This window comes from Pogoniulus pusillus, chromosome 5 (genome assembly GCF_015220805.1).
Source record: "Pogoniulus pusillus isolate bPogPus1 chromosome 5, bPogPus1.pri, whole genome shotgun sequence".
Classification (NCBI taxonomy): domain Eukaryota; kingdom Metazoa; phylum Chordata; class Aves; order Piciformes; family Lybiidae; genus Pogoniulus; species Pogoniulus pusillus.
In genome coordinates, this window is record NC_087268.1 from 33,261,522 (window position 1) to 33,285,224 (window position 23,703).

The 23,703-nt window shown below is 40.8% G+C and overlaps 1 protein-coding gene across 1 annotated transcript in view; it reads left to right on the plus strand.

Moving 5' to 3' along the window:
• Positions 1 to 23,703, plus strand: part of COL4A1 (collagen type IV alpha 1 chain) — a 149,164-nt gene that overhangs the window by 86,197 nt on the left and 39,264 nt on the right. Inside the window, exons 3-22 of the mRNA XM_064143765.1 lie at positions 4,120 to 4,209; positions 4,300 to 4,344; positions 5,046 to 5,090; positions 5,191 to 5,253; positions 5,350 to 5,403; positions 5,564 to 5,590; positions 6,754 to 6,837; positions 6,952 to 7,014; positions 8,069 to 8,104; positions 8,673 to 8,714; positions 11,177 to 11,266; positions 11,896 to 11,931; positions 12,094 to 12,153; positions 13,611 to 13,655; positions 13,858 to 13,911; positions 14,703 to 14,744; positions 16,675 to 16,768; positions 17,336 to 17,371; positions 18,906 to 19,070; positions 23,277 to 23,372. Coding sequence (XP_063999835.1) covers positions 4,120 to 4,209; positions 4,300 to 4,344; positions 5,046 to 5,090; positions 5,191 to 5,253; positions 5,350 to 5,403; positions 5,564 to 5,590; positions 6,754 to 6,837; positions 6,952 to 7,014; positions 8,069 to 8,104; positions 8,673 to 8,714; positions 11,177 to 11,266; positions 11,896 to 11,931; positions 12,094 to 12,153; positions 13,611 to 13,655; positions 13,858 to 13,911; positions 14,703 to 14,744; positions 16,675 to 16,768; positions 17,336 to 17,371; positions 18,906 to 19,070; positions 23,277 to 23,372 — 1,267 coding nt within the window. The remainder of the gene's footprint in view (positions 1 to 4,119; positions 4,210 to 4,299; positions 4,345 to 5,045; positions 5,091 to 5,190; positions 5,254 to 5,349; positions 5,404 to 5,563; positions 5,591 to 6,753; positions 6,838 to 6,951; positions 7,015 to 8,068; positions 8,105 to 8,672; positions 8,715 to 11,176; positions 11,267 to 11,895; positions 11,932 to 12,093; positions 12,154 to 13,610; positions 13,656 to 13,857; positions 13,912 to 14,702; positions 14,745 to 16,674; positions 16,769 to 17,335; positions 17,372 to 18,905; positions 19,071 to 23,276; positions 23,373 to 23,703) is intronic.

Here is a 23,703-nt window from a genome sequence, read left to right on the forward strand (position 1 = left end):
AGCAAGTGCACAAGGCACGATGTGAATTCCTGGTCTAAAGTGACACATCAGATTTTGCAGGAACATACTTGTTCCTGCAATGCCAATTAGCCAGCCAAAGTGTGGGTTTAAGAATCGCAGTAATCTGCTTAAATGTTAATCACAGTATCACAGTATCATCAGGGTTGGAAGAGACCTCACAGATCATCAAGTCCAACCCTTTACCACAGAGCTCAAGGCCAGACCATGGCACCAAGTGCCACGTCCAACCTTGCCTTGAACAGCTCCAGGGACGGCGACTCCACCACCTCCCCGGGCAGCCCATTCCAGTGTCCAATGACTCTGTCAGTGAAGAACTTTCTCCTCACCTCCAGCCTAAATTTCCCCTGGTGCAGCCTGAGGCTGTGTCCTCTTGTTCTGGTGCTGGCCACCTGAGAGAAGAGAGCAACCTCCTCCTGGCCACAACCACCCCTCAGGTAGCTGTAGACAGCAATAAGGTCACCCCTGAGCCTCCTCTTCTCCAGGCTAAACAACCCCAGCTCCCTCAGCCTCTCCTCATAGGCCTGTGCTCAAGGCCTCTCCCCAGCCTCGTCGCCCTTCTCTGGACACGCTCAAGCATCTCAATGTCCCTCCTAAACTGGGGGGCCCAGAACTGAACACAGGACTCAAGGTGTGGTCTAACCAGTGCAGAGTACAGGGGCAGAATGACCTCCCTGCTCCTGCTGACCACACCATTCCTGATGCAGGCCAGGATGCCACTGGCTCTCTTGGCCACCTGGGCACACTGCTGGTTCAACATTTAATGTTGTAACATTTCAGATCGCCCTCAGGTTTTTAATTACTTCAACTTCCATTCAAAGGCCTGAGTCCTGATATATTCTTCCTTAAAATATTTTTTAAAATAAACCTTGTTGATTTAAAACTTGGACTTTGTACCTCTTGCAGGTGACTTAGAAACAGGTTTCTTCAGCTGATCTGCTGTTTGTTTTGGTTTTGCTTTTTTGTGCTGTTGTGTTTCGTGGGCTAACACAGTGCCACAGAATTTGGGTTATTAGCAAACTTCATTCAGAGAACACTGGGAAGTGAATAGCAGAGATCATGTAGTTTTGGCACTTCATCGTTTACCCTTTTATATTGAAAAACTTATTTTGGGGGAAAGATAGAGAGAAGCAGCAGCAGGAGAATTTTCCCTCGCAGGAAACTTATTTTGCTTTCATAGAATCATAGAATCATAGAATCAACCAGGTTGGAAGAGACCTCCAAGATCAGCCAGGCCAACCTATCACCCAGCCCTAGCCAGTCAACTAGACCATGGCACTAAGTGCCTCATCCAGGCTTTTCTTGAAGACCCCCAGGGACGGTGCCTCCGCCACCTCCCTGGGCAGCCCATTCCAGTGGGAAATCACTCTCTCTGTGAAGAACTTCTTCCTAACATCCAGCCTATACCTACCCTGGCACAACTTGAGACTGTGTCCCCTTGTTCTATTGCTGGTTGCCTGGGAGAAGAGGCCAACCCCCACCTGGCTACAATGCCCCTTCAGGTAGTTGTAGACAGCAATAAGATCACCCCTGAGCCTCCTCTTCTCCAGGCTAAACAACCCCAGCTCCCTCAGCCTCTCCTCATAGGATTTGTGTTCCAGGCCCTTCACCAGCTTCGTTGCCCTTCTCTGGACACGTTCCAGCACCTCAACATCTTTCTTGAATTGAGGGGCCCAGAACTGGACACAGTACTCAAGGTGTGGCCTAACCAGTGCTGAGTACAGGGGCAGAATAACCTCCCTGTCCTACTGGCCACACTGTTCCTGATGCAGGCCAGGATGCCATTGGCTCTCTTGGCCACCTGGGCACACTGCTGGCTCATCTTCAGCTTACTATCTATCAGTACCCCCAGGTCCCTTTCCTCCTGGCTGCTCTCCAGCCACTCAGTCCCCAGCCTATAGCACTGCTTGGGGTTATTGTGGCCGAAGTGCAGAACCCTGCACTTGGCCTTGTTAAATCTCATCCCATTGGCCTCTGCCCACCCATCCAGCCTGTCCAGGTCCCTCTGCTGCTTTAACTTCCTCATGCCCCTATCTCATTTGTGCTTTTCTCTCCTCTTTCCTCCTTGGCCTTGCTCTTATTAGCTGTCTGTCACCTCTCCCACATCTTGTCCTCACCTTCTCAGCAAAATCATCCTGGTTCAAGATGCTAAAAACCTACATCAGTGTAGTAACTTCAGAAATCTTGCAGTTCTTCTCATCTTCTGAAACTGTAACTAACACCATGTCCTGGGACATGACTCAGTTTCTTTGACCTGCATATCACACCTTTTCTTTGCAAGATGCATGTTATACCTACTTGAAGAGTGAGCTCTCCAGAACTTAGGTATTGTTCTTGTGTGCTCTGTTCTCAGCTGATCTCTGTAAACTGCTAGCATAGTGCTGGGAATCTTTGTACTAAGCACACAGCAGAAATGTTTCTTGCTATTCACCATCCTAAAATATAAGCATATAGCAGAAACGTTTCTTGCTATTCACCATCCTAAAATATAAGCATATAGCAGAAATGTTTCTTGCTATTCACCATCCTAAAATACAAATTGTTTGTTAGTTGCAAATATCAGTCTCTCCTCTCACTGTTTTGCTCTAAGTACGTCAACCATTGTGTAGCTCCCTCTGGCATGTTTTGAACCTCGTTGGTTTTATTTTCGTGTTGGTATCCCTTGAAAATTGGTCTCTGTTTTAACTTTCTAAAGCAGGTGCCGTATTTTTTAATTGTTTTCCAAACCTCTATACCTTTTTCCTTTTTGCATGTGCTCACTAAGGCTTTATTCCTCCAGTATTCTCCCATTTTTGAGGCATTATGAAGTATTTCTCCATTTCACACCATACTTTGGAGAGACTCTGGTTACTTCCTACATGGAACATGTGTCTTTTGGTTTGCTTGATTTAGGGTTTTCAGATTTTAACATGGACTTTTCTCACTCTCCTTTATGTGTAGACTTTGCTGCCTTTATTCAGGCAGCATTCAAAGTATAGTGAATGCCTAATAGCTGCCACATCAGTTTGGATGGATTTTCTGCCTGCACATTTATCCAATTTAAATGCGTTTGGAGTTGTAGGGAGAGGAACAGTGTAGAAAACACAGATGTCCTATACAATATTACCTACATTTATCCTGGATTTGACCGCTCCTCAGCAGAAAAGGGGAACCTGGAAAAGGAGAGAAGACTCACAGGTTGAAAATTAACCAGATTCAATTGAATAGTCAAATGAACAACAATATCAGAATAAGATATAAAAAATTATTCTCAGCCCAGCAAAAGTGCAGCAGTCACAATATCCAGAAAGGCAGCACACCAGAACAAAAGAAATAACTATGATGGAAAAGAATCCAAACAACAAGCTCCTCCTTTGCCAGTAAATTTTCTCCTTTATAATGAGAATGGTGCTCATGATATGAAATACACTGCTGAGCTGACTCATATCAGCTGAGCTGACTCATATCAGCTGTCCTGGCTCACTCAGAACAGCTAATGGCCTGCAGACCATGGCTGGCCTGTGAATCTGTCCCAGCAAAAACAGGACAAGTATTGAAGAATAACCTAAAGGATGGCAGCTTCTTGGAATATCTTGTATCTTAAAGCACTTTGTCTCTGAACTGCCCTGAAATTCAAGACTTAAGTGACAAGCTTGGTCTGTGAATGATACATGAGGAGTGGTACTGCCATTCATACAGTAGTGACTTGACAATGACATTTGTGATTTTCAGGAATTTAGCTTGTTGGATTTTGGACCAGGATTTAACCACCAGTATGTCTATGGGAATGCAAAGAGGTCTTATTAGAGTAAAAGTGGCCTTCCTGATCCCAGGAATATAAACATGCTATGAACAGTTCTGTCCAGGGAGAAAGAAGAAAGGTTTTGCTGACATTGAGTGCTTTTCAGTTGTGCTACATGGAACTTCTGCCAACTTATTATTGAACTAGAACTATTTCTTTGTTTAGAATAATCCTCCCTTCAAATACCACTGTGAACTGTGTGCTGTCCTATGTAGCTTCTTACCACCAAACAGATTTGAGCACAGAAATGGGGAGCACGTCAGTTGCTTGAAGAAGCAGCTTCATTTGTTTGATTACTAATGACTTTTCTTCTTCCACAGGGAGAAAGAGGCTTGCCGGGACTACAGGGTGTGATTGGGTTTCCTGGAATGCAAGGACCTGAAGGGCCACCTGGGCCACCAGGGCTTAAGGTAAAAGTATAGGCTTTTGTATTTAAAACATTCAGATGTCCCAAAACTGTTGTCAGTAGGAAGCATAAAGCTATCTGTTTTCCCTTGCAGGGTGATACTGGAGAACCAGGACTGCCAGGAACAAAGGGAACAAGAGTGAGTTCTGACTTACTCTTTTGCCTATCCAATGTCTATGTGTTTATATGTCTTTAACTCTCTTTGACTGCCTTCAAGTGCAAGGTGGGGTTACTCTCTTCTTTGAGTTAATTAATGACAACCCCTTGTGATTCACAATAATCTTTTCTTCTTCATGCTACATCGATTAGGAAATACTGCATGAATAAATAAGCTGGTTGGATGAAAATGGTGCTCCAACCCAAGCTCCTGATTCATTGCACTGTTCAAGGAGAAAGAGTTGTCTCAGACTGCTAGGTATTTTGGCCATAAGGGTGAATGGATACACTAAAGTGGAGTATGCATGATAGAGAAGCATCTTCATAATGCATTAACATCCTCTTTTGCTATGCAGAGGTACCTAGAGTGAATTTCATTTTGGAAACAATGGCTGTGAGAAAACAGGCACCTCTGTGTTACCTGCACATAAGGCTCTGGTCCAGTTCCTGTTGAAGGAAATCCATATTGCTGCTTTAAAAGTTGAAGAAATATAAAAATTTTCAGTTATCTATTACTAAGGTGCAATGTTTGAGAGATTTTGAAGAACAGAGCTGTTTTGTTAAGGCATTTAAAAGAAACTGTCACTTGTTTTTTGACTGCCACCACTGGGAATGTCACTTGGGCTGCAACCTGTTGCCGTTTTGTGGGTTTCTCACTTCAGTTTATGTTTCTATCAATTGCAGGGCCCACCAGGAGTGTCAGGCTTCCCAGGAAACCCAGGCCTTCCTGTATGTATGAAATATATCTAGTTTTACAAAGAACATCAAAGTTTTAATAGTGACATCTGACCTGGATTACTGCTAATTTCCTTACCTTCTTTTCGTGTAGGGCATTCCTGGACAGGATGGCCCCCCTGGTCCACCTGGCATCCCAGGATGTAATGGCACAAAGGTAACATTTACTTGTTCATGACAGCCTCTCTGTATTGAAATAAAAACATCCCTCAAGCATGTTCCCTAAATAAAATGATTTCTTTGTCCTCCTTAGGGTGAAAGAGGTCCAGTAGGTCCCCCGGGTTTACCAGGACTGACTGGGAGCATAGTAAGTAGAGTCTTTCATGCTTTTTTCAACCCCAATTCTTGAAATGCAAATACAACTGGAAAAAAAAAATTACATAGAGTATAGGATGTAAAATGTACAATACTAAGGAACAATCACATCACATAGGTCTTTTTTTGTTTGTTTTGTTTTTGTTTCACAGGGGCCTCCAGGACCTCCTGGAATGAAGGTACACTTTAAATGTGTTCATATCGGTGCTTCTAGCAGTAAGAATTAAGATAAAATCTACCTACTCCAAGACTAGCAGTCCTTACTTAAGGGCTGAAAAGTGTACTGCTGTGTTTTGCTTTGTTCTCTCTTCTGCAATCCTGCTAAGTAAAGACAGTGGTGTGAACTCCAGTTAATAACAACTGAATATATGTTTGTTCTGTGCAGATCTTAAAAGTGTAAGTATTACATGGATTACCACAGAAAAAAAGTAGCACATATCATCACTGATTATGTATAATCAGTATATTAACATTTAATTTATCAAAATAGTTTCACCTAGATAATATTTGTGATCATATAGCTTACAGTATGCAAAGCATCCAACGCATGCTAGACAGTTTTCACAAAGGAAAAGAATAAAACTAAGTATCTGAGTGCATTTTGTGATCTGGAGAATGAAATCTTAATTGTCAAAGAGATTTTTTTTTTAATCAATAGAGATAATTAAAGGCTTAAATATAAGTAGAGCTTAATATAATATATTGTAATCTCAGATTTATAATGACATGACTACCTGAAGCTGTAAAGCACTGTGTTCTCATTCTCTCACATGGGAAGAACTGACTATAAACACGCAAACATGTCTGTCCCAGGCAACTTTGGAGTTAAAATCACTTAAAATATTGCAACCTTTTACAATAAAAATAGGAAAGTTTTGATCTGTTGCTGTCTTTAAACAGAAACGTAAAGAATTGGATAATGATCAGAATAGTTCTGTCAAAGTGTAAAAGTTAGGCATGAGACTGAAGATCTCAGCCTGGAAAAGAAATGGTGAGATTATCAACTTCTCTCAGCAACTGGGTCAGATGCTCCAATTTCTGACTGAGTGGTAACATTGTGTTAGTGGTGGGACAATCTTTCTGGTTACCTATTCCACTATAGGAGATTAGGGTATGAAGAATGCCCTGGTACTGGAATCTCTTCAGGTAGCTTTATAGGACATTTGTCAATTAACTTTTAATATGTCTTTAAAAGGAGTCAGGTGATGTTTTTTTAGGTCAGCTTTACAAATAATTCCAAACTTTTCATAGCTCAAACTTTTCTTTCATCTCAATGTTAGGGATTTTGAATGCATTTGAATGGATGTTTAAGTATAATTCTTTTATTTTTTCCCTATTATAGGGCGATCCAGGTGAAGTCATAGGTCTTTTACCTCCTAGTTTGCTAAAAGGTGATAAAGGCTTTCCTGGCCAACCTGGACTACCTGTAAGTCTAAATGAAGTTTGACTAGAAGCTATCTTCTTCAATTAAAATTCAGTCAGTATCAGGAAATTCCAAGTAAATATCACTTTTTAATTATGTCATTTTGATTTTTCACAGGGTCCTCCTGGAAGTCCAGGTTTTCAGGGAGCAATGGGGCCACAAGGGCCTCCAGGAGAACCAGTAAGTTTCTTCTTATGGTGGTTTGGACTTTACTTGAAGGGCTTCATTATATGAGATGTGTGTAGCCATTGTTTGTTGCCATTTGGGAAGGAAAACCTGTGATTCCAGCCTTCGTGCTTAGTCTTCTGGACGCTACCATGTCAGGAACGAGGTTTTCAATCACAGACGTTTGTATGGTTGTCTTGCAGGATATTTTTTGCTTGGGAGTACTTTCCTTTCCTGCCTTTCCTTGACTTAATTTATAGAAAATAAACCACAGAACTAGCAGCCAGATCAAAATGTTTCTTGAGGTGGTTGTTCTGAGCAGCTACAGCAAGCAGTACTGTAGAAAGCGGACTATCAGCTGTCTGATATTATGGTAATTGCCAAATGCTGAAGGCATTTCAGCTGCTTGACATTTTGACAGGTCTAACAGACACCTAATATCTTCTCCTCCTGTACTGGGTGTAGGCAGCACTGGCAGGAATCTGTAATATCCATCTGGTGAAAGTCCACCCTGTGTTTCTGGCTATGAAAGTGAGCTGTGTGAGATTTCTTAGTCTTCTGAAGAAAACTGCAAGTGATGTAAAGGAAGATGGTAGTGCAGTTGAATTTGAACATGCTGATGTAAACAAAAAAATAACAATTTTAATGAGAAAAGGATGAGGATCAATATTTAGCATGCAAAACTGAAGAAGTCAGCAGCAAAGCTATTTCACAGTGCAGGACCATAGACTTTTCCCACCCCGCTCTGACTGTCTTTTGTCTAGATGCTGCTTAGGTGCAGCACTCTAAACTGCAAAGCAAAGTCTGATGAGGTACTTTAGCTTCTGTTTGGTTTTATTATTTATTCTAAGTCTTGAGTTATGCAGTAGCATAAAAAGACTGATGAGGTATCTTAGCTTCTGTTCGGTTTTATTACTTATTCTAAGTCTTGAGTTAAGCAGTAGCATAAAAAGACTTTTTACATCTTGGTTCACTGGAAAGATTTGCAGTTTTGTTACCTTTATAGGATAAGTCATAGATATATGCATATACTGTACACATACATATGCTAAAGTGTACTACCTTGTAGGGTCCCCCAGGGCCACCAGGACTTCCAGGCGAGAAGGTAAGATTCTTTTTATTATAAAGATGATGTCTATTTGTGTAGTTATTTGACACACTGGAGCCGCAAAAATATGAAAACTAGTGGTCCTAAAGAAGTGGGGTTTATTACACTTCAGGATCTATTATTGTATCTAAATGGATTTCATGAAGGGAGATTTTTAACACACTTAAAATATTTTTTTCCATTTCAAATTTGTTTGGGTTTGTACTGTACTGTATTGATCAAATCACTAATAAGCACAACATTCCTATGATTATTTGAAGTAATCTAAAAATGTCCAAATTGTCACAGAAATGTTGAAAAAAGAGCATATCAACAGTAAAATGATCTGATAATTTTCATTCCGTCTTTTTGGTTTTTTATTTTCATTAATTGATGTGATGCATCAGTTAAAAACCCCAGGAGTGTGGGTGCCCACACATGCAACATGTGCACTGAAAGCTCATGTTGTGTCTTTTATATCCTCTCTTAACTCTTGCCATGTACAGAATGCCCTCATATGTGTGTATGTATGCACATATGCACTGCTGATAAAAATAGACTAAGGATCTGTAATTTATATTTTCAGGGCTACATGGGCTTGGGTTTTCAGGGTCCCAAAGGTGAAAAGGTAAGTCTCTTGAAAACTTCTGGTGGACAACTGATAGAAGTATTCTTGATACTTAGATATATATATATATATATATATTGCTGGAATCAATAAATGGAGAAAATCAGTAACTAATGAAGTAAATCCATAACTTTCACATGATCAGTTACAGACTTTGTTCATGGTGAGTTCATTATACCTGACATCAATTCAGATCATTATCCTGTTTTCCAGCTGTGACTAGTACCAATGAATTGAGTGTGCAGTAGGCAGATCTGGAAACATTTACTCTCTGAATCATGAGTAATCATGAGATGTATTTGAAACCAATTTAGTTCCAAGTGATGAGATTTAATGTGCTGTGCAGAACCACCAGAATTAATTGTGGTAGGACCTTTGAAGGCCTGTCTGCCTTTGTTTTGGTAGTGTATACTTTTGAAGCAGATCCTTCAATTGTCCGTTTTTACTGTGCTGTAGCTCAACCAGGAGCAGTTTTCGGAACACACAGCCTGATTTACTTTTGAATGAAACTGAGCTAATGATGTGCTGCAGGTTCTCATTGATTTTCTTAACCAGGACCAAATGGGAGGTGTCCCAATCTGGAGGAATTCTGGTGGTGGGAGGTGGGAATCTCAGTCACAGAATTAAGACACAGTGTCAAATGCACAGGCTAGCTTTATTGCATTCATGTGACTTACACACACGAGGATGAGCATAGGGAGAGGAAGAAGCGGGGAAGGGGACAGGAGTGGAGTAAAGAGAAGAGGTAGAAAATGAAGAAATACCCCCCTGAAGAGACAAGAGACCACCTTGGAGAATTGGCATCCTGAAAGTCTGTTTGCAGAGTGGATGGGGAAAGCATTTGGTCTGCAGATTGAGGCTTCTCTTCTTTTACCTGCCTGACTCATTGAATATGCATTTTCTTCTGGGAATCACTTGGTGTTTTCCAGAGTGATTTGCTTAGCCAGGCCTACTATCCAGGTAGTGCTGGGCATGCTTGATGCCCTTATTGGAAGGGAGTTTCCAGGGTTGAACCCCCTTTGTCAGGCTGATTCCTTTGAAATGGTCGCAGCTGTCAAGAAACAGCTGGGTTGAAGTGAGCATCACCTTCCAAAACAGGAAGCCTTCACCTCAATGTTTCAGGTTTGAAGCTTAGGTGGTCCAGAGCGGTGGTCTTTTGGTCCATGCAAGCGATGCAGTCAGGCAGGTTGTCCCATGACAGCATTCACAAGCTCTCCCTTCATTTCCCTGGTTGGTCTCTTGTCTGGTCGTTTGCATGTTAGGGAGCAATTAGGGTCTGAGCTCATGCAGGGAGATTTTTGGGCCAGTGAACAGGATGCCCACTTCACGTTTCTCAGAAGCTTAGCTCAATACAGGTTCTTCTGGGCTATTTTGAGATGTTGGGACATTCTGTTTATCTCAGTCTCTGACAGGAGGTAAAATAGGTTAGGAAATCTGTTACTTCTCTCACTGAGAGATCTAGGCTAAAGTACCTTATGTTGTGTTCTTGGGAGACAAGAAATGCATGCAGTCGTAGGTTATTTAGTAAGTTGTCTCTTGAGTTATTCTCCAGAAGCTTCTCATGTGATTGACAGAAGCCTTTTGGAATATAAAATAAATTATGTAAGCCAGGTGGTTGTTTGGGTTTTTTTTATCTGCAATCTTATTTATGTGTTTTGAGCAACACTGTTCCCAATGGGTAGAATTTATTGCCAAAACCAAGTTGTTGAAATTAACTTGCTGTCATAAAATTTTCTGAGGTGTTGGTCATGGAAGTATGTGGAGACTTCCTGGACTCCTTGGGTTTGTGTTTAGCAAAAAATTAATGGTATTGTTATGCATTACTGCTTGACAGAACTGTATCATGCCTTTTAAAAGATGTTTTGCTCCAAAAGCTAGTGCTTTTGTATTGTGAAAGGGTATGAGGGTCTGAAACTGCTAAGGACACATGCACACTGAAAAAAGTATGTTTCACTGTTGTCATCTTGAAGTTGGCCTTTATGAACAATTGTAAAGCTGATGGAATAAGCTTAGAGCAACATTTTGCTTTGGACATCAAATTTCTGAACCTGATATCTTTATTTCTAATCTCCTTCCTCCTAAGGGAGGCACTAAATAATTTTGTACTATTTCAATAATTAATTGGATAGAACCCTGGTATTTGGTATTAATCAATCTTCACTCTAACAGGAGATTCATAGACCTTTCTTCAGGGCAGTCTCTGTCTGTCACCCATTATACAGTTATGTCATCTATAACTCTGTGTGTAACCCTTTCCCTGACTGATATTTTTCTGAAGTAAGCATTAAAAAAATCCCAAACATTTAGCTATAGTTTTAAAAGTGAATAATAGTAGTTCTCTTTAATGTAGTCCTCTTTAACATTACTGGTCTCAGTAACGTTCATTCTTAATGAACATTAAACAGTGAACAATTAAAAACAGTACTGTCTTTAAATGACTACCCTGGATTTGTTGTTGACAGGGAGAACAAGGGGTAAGGGGTCCTCCAGGCCCCCCAGGACCAGCACCACATGTGAAAGAAAAAGGGAGTGAAATCATAAGAGGAGAAAAGGTGAGACTTTAAATGATTGATCTTCTTGCAGTCTTCATTAAAATATCATCAATAGTGATTAGGAAACAAAAGTAAAACAGGAAAAAGAAAATATTAAGTCACCTACAGCAAATTTTTCAATTTTTTTCCCCCACTTGACTTCACTGATGAATTTTGACTGTTTTTCTAGAGGTTTCTTTGAAAAATGGATAGTAAATGCAAAAATAATTTCATAAGTAATGCATGCAGCAGAGGACTTTCTCAGAAAAGAGGATTGGTAAACATTGTCAACACCAAATAGTCTAAAAAATGTCATCAGGTAGCTTTTATTAGACTTTTCATATAGAGAAACACATCCATGTGATCTGAGTGCTAAGGAATTTTTCAGTTATTGAATTAGGCAGTCTAAGACGTATGTATTAGCATAATAAAACAGCTCAGTGGAATCACACTTTGTGTTTGTCTAACTTCTTGCACATCATACTATTAGGCATAGCTCTTAAAGTGGAGAACAGTTAGATGTGCTTTCTCTGATAGGAAAAAATAATTTATTTCCTACCTAAATGAATAAAATGAATAATGGTTCAGGTTTGGTTTTTGGTTTTGTTTTTCTTTCTTAATACTAATTTATGTTTATATAATTTCATTAGGGTGATCCAGGTGAAAAGGGTGAACAGGGAGTCCCAGTAAGTATTGTGTGGTTCTTTTAATTTATTTTCTTAAAAATACTGTTAAAGCTGTGAAGTATCTGATAATAGCCCTTGAATATCTTCATACTAATTTGATAAAAGCAAATCTACTTTAGAATTTGGCAGGTTGTTTAATGTGATGTGTGTTTATTTTTCCAGGGATTGCCAGGTTCAGGTTTCAAAGGAGACAAGGGTGAACCTGGAAAGCCTGGTCCACGTGTAAGTATGCTCAACTTTGTGCATATGATAATTAGAGTTGTTGTATTTTTCCCATAAATTAATTAAACATAGTACCTGTTAGTAAAATAGCAAATCTGGTAAATGTCAACATATTGAGTTGTGCTGTAGGACAGGTGTACAAGTCAAGGTAGTAGTAACATATGGTAATCTTAGTATGTAACGTGCTTTCAGATAGCTAATGCTGAAGGCAGATACAGGACTTCCATTGACCCCAACTGAAGCAAGAATAAAGTGTTCAAGAGCAGAAGGAAAAGCAAAGCAAAACCCAAATTGCTCTGTAGGAATGACTTTAGCTAAATGGAATGTTTTGAGTTTATTTCAAATACTCTTACATGCAATCTACAAAATGAGACTGCTTAGCCTAAAGGTTCTGTTTCTTACAAAGAAGATGGTTGGATCAAAAAGTTTAAATGCCTGAGGTACATTTGCTCACTGTTTTCTATCTTGATGGTAGATGCTTGAGGCACATTTGCCTAATATTGACCTGTATCATAGTTTTATCCATACAACTTCTGCATGAGTCATGCTACATCTTTCATAGCTCAAATGGTAGCAAAACCATGTGTTTTCTACATGTAATCTTGCCTGAAGTTTAGTTTATCAAATTGGGAGTGATACTCATATTGTGTATGATACATATACAATCTAAGCACTGTAACACTAACTGAAAGCCAGGGTCCAGTGGATTAGGCTTCAATCCTAGAAGCCAGTCCTGTTGTAGCCCAGAGGAAGAGAAAGGGAATGCTGAAAAGTAGGTGATAAATGATCTAAACAGACTAACCTATCAGCTGATTACTTCAAGGTAGTCTAATCCCCTGTGTGACCTAACACAGTGGCCTAATTGTGAACCATGCTTCTCCGAAGGAGTCTTGGATTCTAGGTTATCATTTGCCTTGTGAATTAAAATTCTAGCTTTCAGTTTAAGGAAGTGATTTTTACTACTAGGTTATAATGCAATCTGATAGGGGGACACTCTTCAAGACTTATGGTGAAAGAGAGCCACCAAAAGGTGAATAAAGGTTTTGTGAGGCTGTAGAGTGTATATATATATATAAAAAAAGTAGTATAGTGTGTGTGTGTATATATATATTGTGTATGTATCTATATTTAATAAAGGGATTACTATGAAAGAAAAAGGCTTTTTTGTTCTGATTCTGGTTTCCTGTACTATTGGCTGTATGTTTTTCTTGAAGCTCCTTCACTGCAAAATCTGTATGTTATTCCTGGATCTGGGAGCAGATTTACAGGATTTTGATTAATTCTGCAGCTTGTAGGATGTTTGACTGTTTTGTACTCTCTGCACAGGTCTGTGCTAGCATCCTTTGGTTAGTGCACTACAATAGTGATTGCTTTGTTCTAGCGTTTCACACACTGTATTTAGAAATGGCATCTGTCTGGCTGCCTATTTAAGCAGAGTGGACCTTGGTGTTTTGCAGGGAAAGCCTGGCAAAGATGGTGAACCAGGACCAAAAGGAGAACCCGTATGTATTTTACTAATTTTCCTGTACTGTGTCTTACATTCAGAACAAAGAACTGTGTATTACAACTGGTTCTCATTTTGTAGCCTTCAGAATTGCTAACTTAAAGTTGTTGCTTTCAGTGAATTAGTAACTGGTTTAAAAATGTAAAACTTTGCTGCTTAATGTATTTGTCTTTTGCTGTTTTGCTGTTTTCAACGTGCAGGGCTTGCCTGGTGACTTTGGGGTTCCAGGACGACCTGGGGAGCCTGGTGCAAAGGTACATGATCTTTACTTCCCATCACGCAGAGTGAAGGAGTTAAAAGCTTGTATGTTGTGTTCAGACATGTGCAGTGAATGCACATAAAGCAATATTAAATGAATGTTATTGAGTTGTAACATTAGCACTCAGAGCCTAGAAAAAGTCAAAACTAAGGTAGTTTAGATACCCCTGTGTCATGGGTTGAGTTGAATCATCTGCTGTTGTTCAATAGTATGCTGCATTGTGTCAGCTTCAAAACGAAACTGCAGGCTGGACCAAAGTATTATGGGGCTTGTAGTTTAGGTTGTGACATGAGAGACTTCCTGTTCTGGTTGCTGCTTTCAGTTTTCTGGGCTTGGAATGCTGGGCTTCTCTGCTGGCCTGGCTGCAGGTGCCTTTTGCTGCACCTTTCTGCAAACAGGCTAATGTTCATTATATTATCTCATTTATAGTAAACCTCTTTTTATCTAAACCTGGAGTTTTGTGTTACTTTCCCTCGCTCTGGGGAGAGTGGGCTGTGTTAATCCAACACATCCTGCTTTTAGATCTCTTGTATATGGGTGGATTAATACAGGCTTGATTTGCAAGCTCTTTGCCCAGCCAGCATATGTACAGATGTACCTTCCTAAAGATTCCAGTTTCTCTTTAGATAGTGTAGAGTAGCATGGGCCTGCTAATTAACTGCCTAGCATATTAGAATGGTCTTATGTTGTCATTTGGAAGTTGTATGAATCTGTACCAAAGTGTTCATTTGCTAAGGAAATTAACTTTAGGGAGAGATTTAAAATGCAAATTGTATTTTGATTTAGGGTGATAAAGGTGAACGAGGTTTTCCAGGACTTCCAGGAAGAGTAAGTAACATAAATTCTTGTTTCATTTTAAACCTACCTAAAAATATGACAGTCAGAGTGCTTAAACAATGAAGATGAAAAAAGAGACTGTGCATGGTTTTTGGACGAATTCACTCTGATATGGGTCAAGAACTGGCTGGAGGGCTGGGTCCAGAGAGTGGTAGTGAATGGTGCCACATCCAGTTGGCAGCTGTCACTAGTGGTGTCCCCAAGGATCAGTGCTGGGTCCAGTCTTGTTCAATATCTTTATCAATGATCTGGACCAGGGAACTGAGTCCAGTATCAGTAAGTTTGCAGAGGACACCAAGCTAAGAGCAGGTGTGGATCTGTTGGAGGGTAGGAGAGCCCTGCAGAGGGACCTAGATGGGCTGGATGGGTGGGCAGAGGCCAATGGGATGAGATTTAACAAGGCCAAGTGCAGGGTTCTGCACTTTGGCCACAACAACCCCAAACAGCACTATAGGCTGGGGACTGAGTGGCTGGAGAGCAGCCAGGAAGAAAGGGACTTGGGGGTACTGATAGATATTAGGCTGAAGATGAGGCAGCAGTGTGCCCAGGTGGCCAAGAGAGCCAATGGCATCCTGGCCTGCATCAGGAATAGTGTGGCCAGTAGGACAAGGGAGGTTATTCTTCCCCTGTACTCAGCACTGCTCAGGCCACACCTTGAGTACTGTATCCAGTACTGGGCTCCTCAATGTAAGAGAGATGTTGAGGTGCTGGAATGTGTCCAGAGAAAGGCGACAAAGCTGGTGAGGGGCCTGGAACACAAACCCCATGAGGAGAGGCTGAGTGATCTACAGTTATTTAGTCTGGAGAAGAGGAGGCTCAGGGGTGACCTCATTGCTGTCTACAGCTACCTGAAAGGAGGCTGTAGCCAGGTGGGGGTCATTCTTTTCTCCCAGGCACCCATCAACAGAACAAGAGGACACAGTCTCAAGTTGTGCCAGGGGAGGTCTAGGCTGGATGTTAGGAGGAAGTTCTTGCCAGAGAGAGTGATTGGCATTGGAATGGGCTGCCCAGGGAGGTGGTGGAGTCACCATCCCTGGAGGTGTTCAAGAAAAGCCTGGCTGAGGCACTTAGTGCCATAGTCTAGATGACTGGCTAGGGCTGGGAGCTAGGTTGGACTGGATGATCTTGGAGGTCTCTTCCAACCTGGTTGATTCTGTTTATATGTTTTGATCTTATTCTGTTCAGTCATGTGATTTTTTGCTAATGGAAGCAAAAGTTGGACATGATTCTTCTGGCTACGAATGAAATTGGGAAGAAAGCTCTCAAATAGTATGAATTTAAAATGTTTTGGTCTATGAAAATGGTAGGCATTGTCAATCAATACAAATTATCCAGAAGAAAGTTCAAAAGAGTAGGTTTGTAAGCTTTTGCAGTCTATAATTTTTTTAACACTTCAAATAAAAAATTGGATTAGTCAGCAACAAATAGATCTCTGATAATGCTGCTTCCCCAGCATGGGGGAAAGTTCTCAACATCTGCTAATTTGGTTTGAAAAATTGTGCACACTTCTGAGTATTGTATTTTAAGTTTCAATATCCTGTATGTGAAGTTTAGGTCAGTGTTAGCAGAAATTGCCAGAACAGAATACTTTAAACTTTAAGGTTATGAAAATCTAATGGATTAGTGCTTAGAGTGTGATGTGGTTTCTTGCAATTTTTCTTGGTCAGGAAGATCTTATAAAACTCTCCACTTAATCCCACTACTGATATGAAAGAATTTTATTAGAACAGGAAATAGAAAATATTTATTTTCTTCAGTACTTCCTCAGCACCTACCACCCTATGGCAGAAGTTATATTGCTGAAATTGCAAGTATAATCAAAACTGCACAAAACTGTTGCTGCAAACCTAAAATGGCTTCTGTTCCATGAGGTCAAAGTGGGGGAGATTTCTAGTGTCCCAGTCTTTGTCCTGTGATTCAGGTTATCGATGCTGGACCAGTAGATACCTATGGTGAAAAAGGAGAACCTGGACTTGCGGGTTTGCCTGGATTGAAAGGTCAAAAAGGTGAAAAAGGTATGTATTTTATGTTGTCTTTTTGATTAAGTTATACCTTTAGTTTTCCTATTAAAAGAAATTAAAATTTTATGAGCTCAGGAGCTCTCTGTTACAGTGAAGTGTTCCAGTTATTTATTTATTTGTTTTGAAGTAGTTTGGTTGTAGTTACAGGACTGGGATCTGTTCTTATGGCAGTTAAATAATCCTGTCTGATTCTTTAAGAAAGATGGACATCTACTCAAGCATAAGGAGGATAATAATGCACAGAATCTGAAGACTTCTGACTTGAAAGTGGCTTGAATGATTTACAGAAGTCTTCAGTAGATAGAGAAACCCAAGCATTCTCTTTTCTGTTTTCCCCATTACAGGCTTTACTCTATTGAAGAAAGATGCATGGAGATTATGACACACAGCAGGGCTTTTTCCCTTAATATATTGTTTGCAAATATCTATAGATTGTTTAACCTAACCGTTGATTAGGTGCATGCTAGCTTGTAATACATGGTTAAATAATACATGCTAAGAAGTTCACTGTTGTTGGCATTGTTGACTTCATTGCCTAACTGAAAACCTCTCCTTCTTTAGGTTTCCCTGGTGTGCAAGGAGTCCCGGGACCTCCAGGTATGAATTTATGGGCACTAGTATTTGTTTGCATTTTTCTTGTGTTCTCCCTGGTAGGTAGAGGTAATGTGTGCAGGTCCTCAGAGATAGTCCAGACAGTATGGCTCCACTGGGCAAGAAGAGTTGTAAAGTGTGAATATGTGCGTGGGTGTCTGCATATGTACCTGTGTACATAGGCTTTTGGGCATGATAGGTTTTGCTTTCGCTTCAGCTCTGTGTGTGTTAGTATAAATATAATCAAACAAGGTGTGCAGGCAAAAACAATAAATCAAAGTCATTCCTGAGGACTTCCTGCATTTTTTTTTCTTTAAACTAGAACAGGTTGCCCAAAGAGGTCATGGATGCTATCTCCCTGGTGGTTTTTTAAGGCCAGATTGGATGAGGCCTTGAGTGACCTGGTCTAGTGGAAGGTGACTCTGCCCATGGCAGGGGGGCTTGGAAATAGATGATCTTTAAAATCCCTTCCAACCCAAACTATTCTATGTATCTATTAAAAATTATTTCTTTTGCATACAAATGTTACCTTTTTCATAGTCTTAACATGTCCATATTCATGATAACAGTGCTGCTACATAAACATGTGCATGTATATGCATTTGAACTAAAACATGATATTTCCATATTAAAATTAAGCAGATCATCTGTGAAAACCTGACTCAAGTATATCCTGCAGAGATATTACTACTACCACCTTGGCTCACATTTTCTGCCTTCACTGTGAGCTGAATATGAAATTAATGTGAGTTAGGGGCAGACAGTTTCTAGGAAGTTTTTCGCACTTTAAGGGAGGAGATTGGATATATTGCAGCCTGTAACAGTCCCTGGAGAATTCTGTGACAAGAGAAGGAAAACTGTAGTCCATGGTTACCCTACAGAAATTGAGATTTCTGTGACTTTCATATCTTCTTGCAGTGTAGCAGAAGGCTCAAAATGGTTTTAATGATTGAGCCTAGTGATTAGTTGTGAACTGAAATAGCTCCTTAAAGCATGAAGACCTGTGGGGCTGTATAAATAATGAAAATTACATTTTTAAGCAGTTTGATTTTTCTACCTCTTTAGTGACTTCTCTTTATTAGTAGTTGATTGCTTATTACTTCTACAGCTAGTTTTGATTTTTTTTATTCCTGAAACTGCTAGCATTGTTTAATAGTTATTTCCTGAAGATCTTAGACATGCTGTCCCGTTCTATGTATGTTTCAGATTTAGGTTATTGTAAGTGTGTAATGGTTTCTAAGTGTAATAGCTGAAGTGACTTCTGTGTCACCACTATTTATTACCCAGCAAAAGTTGATTCAACTAAATCTCAGAAAGACACTTAGTACAAAATAAGTGTATTCGTCTAGGGGACCTAACTGAAATGAGTTATAGTAACTTCAGCTCAGCCAATAATCACCAGTAGTAAAATATGATCTCTTTTCTATTTTACACTTAATATGTCTACATTTCTCCCTGAAACCTAACGGAAGCTAATGTGTGGGTAATATTACTGTTGTTTGGCTTGCCACATTTTCCCAATGTTTTTCTCTGTCCAAAGGTCGACCACTTCCAGACAGAGTAGGATCACCTGGTGTCCCTGGACAGAGAGGTGAAAAAGGTGAAAAGGGTTCTCCTGGATTCCCTTTACCTGGCCCACCTGGACGAGATGGTTTACCAGGTCCCCCAGGGTTGCCTGGCCCGCCAGGTCCTCCGGGCGTAACAGGTAGGTAAAGCACTCGGTTTGTTTTCACAATGAAGACCAGTAATGTGCTTCTCATGCGTATTTTAATTATTAAAAAAAAGAAAAATGAATGTAAAGGCTGCAGTTGGAATGCATCTTCACTGAGAGAGTCATTCTTCACTGAGAGAGTCATTGGCTACTGGAATGGGCTGCATGGGGAGGTGGTGGAGTCGCCGTCCCTGGAGCTGTTCAAGGCAGGATTGGACGTGGCACTTGGTGCCATGGTCTAGCCTTGAGCTTTGTGGTAAAGGGTTGGACTTGATGATCTGTGAGGTCTTTTCCAACCTTGTTGATACTGTGATACTGTGATCTATGTTGTAGAAAAAAGTCACTGTTGTTAATGGGTCAAGCTAAGACTGTTCTATGATCCAGCAAGCTGCTTATTTTCTTACTCTGACAAGGATTCTTCGCTAAACAAATGCCTTTAAAATTTCTTCAGAAGTTCAATGTTACAATATTATCAAATAATTGACCTTAATACATATTGGTTTCTTCTTTCTCCTAATGTACCAGCCTAGAGATTTTTATAGATTTTCAATTAAAACAATGACAGATACTAATATTGTTTGTAGCATAAGAGGTAGCTGTTCAGTGTCACAATTTACAAGTCTCTTGTACAAATCTCCATAAGAGATTGAATGGGTAGAGTGAGATGCTAGTCTGCCAAGAGTTTTTACTGTAAAATGAAATGAGCTTACAGGAGAAATAGCTTAACATGTGCTTTATAGAGGTAAATAAAAATCTATTAATGGTGTGGCAAATACACAATAATAGTAAAGATAACAACATTACACAGCCATGTATAATTAGATTCTCATAAAGCATTTTAAAAGAGAAAAATGGCTCTTCAATAAAAGTACATCTGAAAGTGATCCGTGCTTAATAGGTCCTTACAACTGATGTTTTAACTGTTAGCAGAGGAAAAGTTTTGCTTTAGGTGATACTGATGTTGATTAAAATTGTGATTTCAATGTAAAGAATGATAACCCCATCACAGTAGTTCAAGTAGTCTAAACCTATTAAAAAGAACATTATTCTTTATGGAATTCTTAAACCAAAAATATGTGGTTCAAAAACAGTAGAAGATGCCTAGTTGTTGCTGTGTTCACCTATGAAACAGTACAAAACCCAGCACCTAGAATATGGAATTAAATAGCTAAACCTTACCATGTCCTAAAAATGAGAGCAATTCCTGTTTTTTTTTATGCGTGTTTCTGCCACTCCTTAATTCTGCTCCTTCCACAGATGCTTCTTTAGCTTTCTTCAAGGGCATAATGGGAAAATTAACTGTTTTCATATACCTGTCATTTGCCAAACTTCACAGTAACATCTTGGTTACTGGCTTTGGCCAAAATGACGTCACGTAATATTGGGTCAAAACCTGAGCTGTATCATCAAACATTATAAGTATTTACCCAGTGTCATGGAGGCAGGGAATTAATGTGGCCAAATCAGAAATTATAAAAATAGAATTATTTTATTTTCCTGAAAACCCTGCCCCCAAACTACATACAAAACTAGTTAAGGTTTATTTACAGATTCTAATTCGATCAGGAATTCTTCAAAAGGGTGTTAAGGGCAAATTTAGAGATTTAGGAAGTCAGGAAAAGGAAAAGGCTAAGCTATAAACATAACTTTACCCCACTATCAATCATGCTGAGCAGAGAATTAAGGGTACAGCAGGCTTTACTCACAGGGGTGAAATTATCCTTTGCTGGATTTCTCTGTGGCTTGGCTCATCCTCCTCATGCTGCAAGCAATATCCAGTAGTCTGGATCCACGTGGCAAAAGCCCAAGGCGAGTGGCAAAGCTGCCAAACTCAGAAATGTCTCGAGACATGGCTGCCACAAGACAGGGGTTCGTGGAAGCAACATTACCTCAGCAGAGACAAGGGAAAGCCAAACTGGGTCTGAGAGTAGTCAGGTGCAGGTGCCACCAGTAGCCCTCTCTCAAATGGATCCCAGGACTTGCCAAGCTTGCAAATTTGCACAGCATGGCGCAAAAGCGGGGAGAACTGTCCAAAGGCAGGGGTGGGGTGCAAACTGAGAGGCATGTGAAGAGGTAGGAGCTGTCTAAAAGCGGGGACAGTCCAAAACGGGAACTCTGTCACAGCAGGAGCTTGTCCAGTCAGGACCTCTTTCAAGGCAGGAACCCCCTCACCTTCTCCCGTGCTCTATTTATCCTTTCTACAAGTGTCCATTTGCCATTTTATACTGGGCGAGGAAACGCAGCCAACTATGGGAAGTGATCTGTTCAGTATTGAAGAAACAATGATATACCTTTAGACAAAGATGGCAGATAAAAATAAGAGGAACTGTGAACCTGTGAATGGAAGGAATTTGGGTGTAGGTCTTGATTTATTCAGCCAGTGTAATCACTACGCATGGAGTGTGGGACGCGTGATCGGAAGACTATCCCTAGTGACTAGAACTAAAAGTGTATATAAGCAAAGCAGTAGTGCAAATAAATGTCTTCACTTGGAAAAACCTGTGGAGTCTGTGCCACCATTCACTGCAGCCGAGCACCAGCCTGACTCCAGTGCAGGCTCCAACACGGGGCAGCACATGTGAGGAAGGGCTCCTCCTGCTGTTCCCCCTTCAAGCCTGCAGAGTGTGGGGGGAAAAGCAGTTTTTGCGTCACCTTCTCCTCCCCATTCAAACCCTTGGGTGGGGCGGGGGAGAAGAAAGGAATTTGGAGTACTCTAGGACACCTGTTAAGCAAAATTTTTTTGTTCTCATAAGCCTTTATTGATGACCTGGACGAGGGGATTGAGTCCAGCATCAGTAAATTTGCAGATGACACCAAGCTGGGAGCAGGTGTTGATCTGTTGGAAGGCAGGAGAGCCCTGCAGAGGGACCTGGACAGGCTGGATGGGTGGGCAGAGGCCAATGGGATGAGATTTAACAAGGCCAAGTGCAGGGTTCTGCACTTTGGCCACAACAACCCCAAGCAGCACTATAGGCTGGGGACTGAGTGGCTGGAGAGCAGCCAGGAGGAAAGGGACCTGGAGGTACTGATAGATAGCAGGCTGAAGATGAGGCAGCAGTGTGCCCAGGTAGCCAAGAGAGCCAATGGCATCCTGGCCTGCATCAGGAACAGTGTGGCCAGTAGGACAAGGGAGATTATTCTTTTCCTGTACTCAGCACTGGTCAGGCCACACCTTGAGTCCTGTGTCCAGTTCTGGGCCCCTCAATTCAAGAGAGATGTTGAGGTGCTGGAATGTGTCCAGAGAAGGGCAACAAAGCTGGTGAGGGGCCTGGAGCACAAACCCTATGAAGAGAGGTTGAGGGAGCTGGGGTTGTTTAGCCTGGAGAAGAGGAAGCTCAGGGGTGATCTTATTACTGTCTACAACTACCTGAAAGGACATTGTAGCCAGGTGGGGGGTGGCCTCTTCTCCCAGGCAACCAGCAATAGAACAAGGGGACACAATCTCAAGTTGTGCTGGGGTAGGTCTAGGCTGGATGTTAGGAAGAAGTTCTTGCCAGAGAGAGTGATTGGCATTGGAATGGGCTGCCCAGGGAGGTGGTGGAGTCACCGTCCCTGGAAGTGTTCAAGCAAAGCTTGGATGAGGCACTTAGTGCCATGGTCTAGTTGACTGGCTAGGGCTGGGTGCTAGTTTGGCCTGGATGATCTTGGAGGTCTCTTTCAACCTGGTTGATTCTATGATTCCTTTGAAGTACTCTCTTGTTACCTATTTCAGCTCCTAATATATGAAGACTCTTGTTTTCAGGAAGCTTGATCCGTGAAGAAGTAGGTGGTATCAAGGTGCTCTTGACCTAAGAAAGTTTCCTAAAGCAGTGAAAAAAATGTTGTGGTAGAAAAAACTAATTTCTTCAGACCATCTATATTCTCCAGTCTCTTCAGGCTCAAATCAGCAATTTTTCACTGATTTTTTTTTAAAGCATTCTTCTTAGCCAAAACATGTTATAAAAATAGTGAATGTTGTTTGTAGCATTATGGCAGAGCCTTTGTGTTCTCTATAATTATTAGGGTTTCTTATGTGGTATGCATGGAATCAGGGTACAGATTCTCAGTTACATTTTTCAAAGTAAATCAAATAGAGAAGTAAAATGCTGTACTGATTTATCACTCTGCATAGATGTGTTCAGCGAGGACATTCATAAATGTAGCTCTGTAATGGCAACTTGTATTTGTCAAACAATATTCTTTGTTGCGTTTCCATTGCAGATGGAATTGATCAATGCCAGCAGGGAGAACCTGGTGCACCAGGTAGTCCTGGACTTCCAGGAAGAGATGGATTTCCAGGAGAGATGGGAGAGAAAGGTAATACTACCTTTAAGTGGTTGCTTTCTAATACTCTGTAACCTGAATGTATAAGGCAGCTGAACAATTTAAGCTGGATCCAGAGTAAGTGTACTTGAAGTTAGTTGAACAAATAGTTAACAGACAGGGAATATATTTCTTGAGTCTCTGGTGAGTAACATAAGGATATTGCTTATTGAGCTATGTGACACAAACCTGACTCAGATTTATCTTAGCCTACATGTTTCTGGGAGGTGATAAAGGATGGCGCAGGGCTGAAAGAGGAGGTGGGAAGAAAGCAATGGCTGAATATAGCCCCATTAGGTGAAAATTGAACTGTTCATGGCAATCC